This window comes from Ursus maritimus, unplaced genomic scaffold, assembly GCF_017311325.1.
Source record: "Ursus maritimus isolate PB19 unplaced genomic scaffold, ASM1731132v1 scaffold_14, whole genome shotgun sequence".
NCBI classification, from domain to species: domain Eukaryota; kingdom Metazoa; phylum Chordata; class Mammalia; order Carnivora; family Ursidae; genus Ursus; species Ursus maritimus.
This window is the reverse complement of record NW_024423786.1, coordinates 60,454,528-60,460,157: the sequence shown is the minus strand read 5'-3', so window position 1 is coordinate 60,460,157 and position 5,630 is coordinate 60,454,528. Positions and strand designations below refer to the sequence as shown.

At 64.0% G+C, this 5,630-nt stretch overlaps 2 protein-coding genes across 2 annotated transcripts in view; both read right to left on the bottom strand.

Moving 5' to 3' along the window:
• EFNB3 (ephrin B3) overlaps window positions 1-3,144 on the bottom strand; it is a 4,873-nt gene extending 1,729 nt beyond the window's left edge. The window contains exons 1-4 of the mRNA XM_040628217.1: window positions 3,023-3,144; window positions 561-853; window positions 279-371; window positions 64-168 (exon numbers count right to left, since the gene is read on the bottom strand). Of these exons, the coding sequence (XP_040484151.1) occupies window positions 64-168; window positions 279-371; window positions 561-853; window positions 3,023-3,144 (613 nt within the window). The remainder of the gene's footprint in view (window positions 1-63; window positions 169-278; window positions 372-560; window positions 854-3,022) is intronic.
• Window positions 3,145-5,235: 2,091 nt separating this feature from the next.
• Window positions 5,236-5,630, bottom strand: part of LOC121102457 (telomerase Cajal body protein 1-like) — an 839-nt gene continuing 444 nt past the window's right edge. The window contains exons 2-3 of the mRNA XM_040628325.1: window positions 5,589-5,624; window positions 5,236-5,499 (exon numbers count right to left, since the gene is read on the bottom strand). Coding sequence (XP_040484259.1) covers window positions 5,253-5,499; window positions 5,589-5,624 — 283 coding nt within the window. The 3' untranslated portion in view covers window positions 5,236-5,252. The remainder of the gene's footprint in view (window positions 5,500-5,588; window positions 5,625-5,630) is intronic.

Below are 5,630 nucleotides of genomic sequence, written 5' to 3'. Positions count from 1 at the left end.
GGGGGGGGGGGGGGGGGGGGGGGGGGGGGGGGAAAGGCAGGAGGCTGGACCCCTGGTTCCTACCTGGCATGTTCTCCTTCCCAGGCTCCAGACTGTGGGCTGCCCCCCGGTCTCTCTCCATGGGCATTTCAGACACAGGCTTTCTGGGGGCAGCCCCTCCTCGGGGACCTGGAGATGGGGAAGACCCAAGAAAGAGGGGCTGAGACGGCAGCCCCCTGACCAATATGGGACTACCCCACCCTCCCTCAGCTCCCAGCTGTGCGCCAGCCCCCACTCACTTTGTCCCACTCGCAGAAGAACCTTCATGCCTCTCGTGAGGCACACGCCTCCCTGCAAACTCTCCAGGCCTTCCCGGGTCCCATCCGACGTGGCTGGGAGAGAAGAGCCAAAGGGAGAGGTTGGCAGTCCAGAGCCTAGCCCCTATTCCGTCCCCATTCCCAGGCCCTGACACCTCCCGGGGCAGCCGGGGGGCGGGGGGATCAGGGGTCTCTCTGGGCTCCTCCTCTGCCCTCAGTCTCGGGGGCACCTCCCCCTGGACCCTGCCCTCTGCCCAGCAGTACCAATTATGTAGTAATCGTGGTGCGAGCGGAACTCATGGCCCCAGAGGTTAGGGCTATACTCCTGGAACTTGATGGTGAAGCGGAGGTCCAGGTCTGGCCGGTCACAAGTGAGGAGCAGGTTTGGGGCAGGGGGTGCCTCACAGCGCCGGCCCTGGGCACCCCCGACCAGGTACAGCTTGTAGAACTCGTAATTAGGAGAGGAGTGGGGGCCGGGAGGCCGGGCCCGGGGGCAGAGCAGGTCTAGCCGGTCCCCGATCTGAGGGTAGAGCACGTAACCACCCTCTGCCTGGAACCTGTCAAGAGGAGGGTGAGGTGGACAAGGAGAGGTGTCAGAGATCTGGCCCCCTGGAGCTTCGCCTCCCTCACCCCACATCCCTGCAGGACAGGCTTCGTCTGGGTGGAAAGTCTGTTCTGACAGGACAGGCTCTATGGACTGGAAAGCAGCAGGAAGCCAGGCTCAGAGGTCTCCGGCCCCTTGGTGGGCCCAAATGCACTCTCCAGCCCGCCCTCGCCACACGCACACTGCCATCTCTCGCTCCACCACTAGCCCTGTTGCCATGGCAACAGGATGCCAGTTACCAAGGAGCTGGCCTCTCTGGAACCACACAGCCCACCCATCCCAGGTGATTTCACTATTGCACGGCAGTCAACCATGGGGGCAGTGCCTCCCCTCCCCCAGGCCACCACTGAATTGGAGGGATTTCAGGGCACAGGAGGGGTGGGGGTTGGGGGGGGTGCCGAGTGTGGAGGGTAATCTGGACCAGTGTCCCAAGTTAGCCGGGCAATGTGACAAGGAGTTAAATGCCTGGTCTGGCAATGGCCCTCGATGAGACTAACCGGAAGCAGGGTCTGGGGGCCAGCTGCCCCAGACATCTCTCTGCTCAGTACCCCTCCCGCCCTAGGGCTCAGACTTCCTAGGGAAAGTGCCCTATTGCTCTGAACTGACTTTCCTAACCACAGCCTCCACAAGCCCATGCCTCCCTCTGCCCAGGCAGCCACCAGCCCGTGACTGCAGCCCCTCCCTGTGTACGAATGGGGACAGGGTCTCAGAGCTAGGTCTCCGGGGGGGACTGCTGCTCAGTATCTTCCCAGACTCCCAAGTGACCCCCTCCCTCCCACCCCACATCCCAAGGAGCCCCCAGAACACCCTACCTCCCTCTGCTCAAGCCTATCAGAATAAGCCTAACTTACATCCTCAGGCCGCACCTGATATTCAAACTGCAGCTGGGAGCTGGTGGGTAGCTGACTGAGAAAAGATATTTGAGATGATACCCAAAGAGACATAGCAGGGAGGGAGGCTGGGAAGTCAAGAGAAGACAGACAATAATCCCAGTTCTCCTTTAATGAGCACGTAATATGTTCAAACACCTTAGCTCTCTAATCCTCATAAAAGGTGTGAGGACTGAGGATACAAACTCAGAAAGGTTAAGTGGCGTGCCCAAGGCCACACAGCTGAGAGCTGCAGAGCCAGGACTAAGACCTAGAATGGGGTGGGCTCCAAACCCACCCCCTTCCCCTTCTCATGGCCTCACACAGCCTCCCCAGGGAAGTGGGACGTTTGCAAAACACAGAACTCTTTTGCTAGCGGGGACCAGACTCTGCACGGAGGCCAGGGACCTGGAAGACCTCCCAAAGGTTCCATCCTACCCAGTGTGACTTGAAGTTTCATGTGACCCCTGGCCTTTTTTCAGAGCAAAGCAAGCATGCCAGGGAACAGAGGGTCTGATGGAAGAGTTTGCAGCAAAGATGGGGGAGGGGGCAAGGGAGTCCTCAGGACTCTAGATGCAAGAGAGAAAGAAGGGGCTCCAGCCTTCTTCCAGAAAAAAAAAAAAAAAAAGTCTCCAAGCCAGGAAGGCAGGAATATCTTCTGGTTGGGAACTCCATCCACCAAGGGCTCGATGACCCTCTGGCTGTGGGCAAGAGTTAGGGGACAGACGGTGTGGACACAGTCCAGAAGCCTTGGGTGAGTTGTCCCCAGAGCCCCCACACGGAGCCCCCTTCCCTCCCCTCGTCTACGCCGAGTCCCTTCTGGGGAGGGAGGCACCCTGCCCTTCCCCTCAGCTCTCAGCGGCACCTACTCAGCGGCTCTCCGGAGAGCTGACATTAACCAGGCTCCCTCCAAGCCCAGCCCCCGACAGGACACAAGTCCCTCACAAACCCAAATAACCACTCTACCGCCCTTGCGGCGGCTACCCAGGAACTTTCGGATCTTTGCCCCTGTGGGGTCCTTCCAACTCCCGACACATGGTTGTCGCCACCCACATCCAGCTCTGTCTGTCTGCGACCCAGGAGTCTGGCTCCCAAGATCACCTCTGTCTCGTTACCCATCAGCTCGCATCAGAGCACTAGCACCCCTCCCTCCGGCCTCCTCCCAGCTCCGAGAGCCAGCCCTCCCCAATCCCCAAAGCGCCCCTACTCCCTGCCCGAAGGGTGTGGGGTCTCCCCAGCCCGGGGCCACTTACCTCTTATTCGCCGAATTCCAGTAGACAGGCTCCAGGCTGAGCCCAGACACCAGCCCCAAAATGCCGAGCAGCAGCAGGGCCCCGACTCGCACGCCCCCCGGCCCAGAACGGGGGGCCCCCATGACCCCGCCAAGGCCTGGGGGGCGGGGCACCAACTCCCCCAAAGTCGCTCGCCCCCTGCGGTGACTGCCTTGGCGACCCCGGCCGCTCGGCCCCGACCACCCCGGCGGCGGCCGCCCCCCGCTCCCACGCGGACCCGCTTCCTGCTCTGCCCGCGCCCCTGCCGTGGAGCGCTCAGCCCGCTAGAGCCCTTCCAGGGGCCGCCTGCGGGCGCCCTACGCCCCCGGCCCGCACTCCGGCACCCCGGGATTGCAGGGCCGGCCTAAGTGGGGGACTGGGGCAGCCGGGGGCCGGGCGGGGGCGGCATGGGGCGCCGGCCGAGGGAGCGAGGGAGGGGCGCGAGCCGGAGCCCCAGCCTCGCCGGGATTGAGGGCAGCGGGCTCGGGGAGGAAACCAGTGCCGAGCCCGGGAGGGGGAGTTAAAGGAGTGGCGGGGAGGGGGAGAGGATGGCGGAGGGAAAAGCCGGAGCTGGAGCCGGCGTCGGAGCGGGCGGCGGAGCCCGCAGCCCACGCCCCCCGCACCTCCCTCACCTCGCGCACCTCCCGCGCGTCCCGCCGCCGCCCCCCCCCGCGCCCCCTTTGTCCCCGCCCCACCGCCCCCCCCCACCCCCGCCGCTGCCGCCGCCCCGACGCGTCTGCCCTCCGGCCCGCGGGCCGGCGGGGCAGCAGGAACCTTCCGCGCCCAAATCCAGAAAGGCGCTCGCCCTCGCCGCCCCGAGGAGCCCAGCCCCTCTCGCTCCCACAGCCTCCTCCCCCCGCCCCCCCCACCCCAGCCCGAAACGCCGCCGCGGCTCCCGGCAGGTCTGGAGAGAATAGTAATAACCTTGAAGGCTCCGCACTTTACGAAGTGGGCTGAGTTGGTCGTCACGACTACCTGTGTGAAGTGGGGGGCAGAGCCACAGGGCCCCCATTGTAGGGATGAAGAAACTGAGGCTCGGGGTGGGGGTGGGGTGCCGAGACTGGCCCAAGGTCACACGGGGAGCGGGCGATACAGGCGGACACCGGGCCCGGGTCGCCGCACTCCTCCTCCGGCGCCCTGTCCCGTTACCTGGGACTGGGTGCGAGGCAAGAGTTCAGAGGGTAAACTGGGGCCCTCGCTGCCTGGCGGCGGGGAGAACCGGGGCCGGGGGAGAGGAAAGGGAGTACCTATAGCCCCAAACCCACATCAGCCGGAAGGGCTGTTTCCAATTATCCTGGGGGAAGGGAGGAGAATTCGCCTTTTCGGGTCTAAGAACCCTCGCTTTCAGCACCTCTGGGCAGAGGTGACATTCCTCTCCCCGCTCCGCCGTCGCAGGCCTCCAGTCCCCTCGCTCTGATGCTGAGGTCCCACGTCAGATCCCCTGCCCGCGGGCTCTTCGGGGCCCCCTTCTCAGTGTTTGGCGAGGTTGGGGGTGGGGAGCAGCCACTGCTTGAAATAACACAGTCGCCCCCCACCCCCAAAGCAAGCAGATAAATGGAGACACAGGACCGGTGACAGCGGCCGGCTGAGCCGCTCCCGCCCTGGTCCCGCATCTAGCGGGGAATACGGAATGTGACGTCTGTGGCTCCTCGGCACCTTTACTCTCTCGTGTGTGTCCTTGACTCTGGCTACTCAGTCGCCTGCCTCCTGGGGGAGTCCAGGGGAGGAGAGGGGGGTGCTCCCGTTCCCCTTCCCCCAGAGCTGAGTAATGGTCCCTGCTGCTGGGTGGTGGGAACTAGTGTGGAGCGCGAGCTAGCGGGTGTCTTGTCTGTCACTGTCTCACGCAGTCACACCCAGCAGTCTGACACGCAGCGCCTGCCACTCCTGCTCAGCCACGCTCACCCTGACCCCTGCCGCCCCCACCTTGGGAGTGAGATTTCAAACAGGTTCCCCCCTTCAGTTTACCGAGTTGCCTAGCAACCCGCCAGTCAATGGCATGAGGCCCCACCCCCACTCACTTGACTTCACACCAAGCTCAGCAGCCCCATTGGCTCCCGCCTAGTCCCACCTCTCAACCCTGGTTTGGGGAACAATATGCCAGCCCCTACCGCTACTGGACAAGCGAGCCCACGGGTACCCCTCCCGGCCCCATCTCCATCATGTGCTTCCCGAAAAAAAGGACACAAAGACTCTAGCACCATATAAAACCTTTTTATGTAAACTCGCCCCCACCTTCCTCGGTCCCTCCCTGTCCCTTCTTGCCCTGGTGAGCATCCGCCATCCCCACGTCTGGGGCCCCCCCACACCACCAGAGCTGCAGCTGACATTCCAGGTGGACGTGGCGCATGGAAAGCAGGGGAAGGTCCACCTCGTGCTCCCCTTCGTCCTCACTCTCCGTGGGCTCGGGAAACACGCGCTGACCGGAGGCAGTCGCCAGCAACGGCAGGCTGGGGTGCAGGCTGCAGGGAGAGAGAGGCGGGCAGGGCGTGTCAGCACCTCCCCACCCTCCCCAACCTGAGCCCCAAGATCCGCGGAAGTGACGGATCACCTCACTCCGTTGGTGCAGTCCTTCTGGGGCAGAAAACTCAGC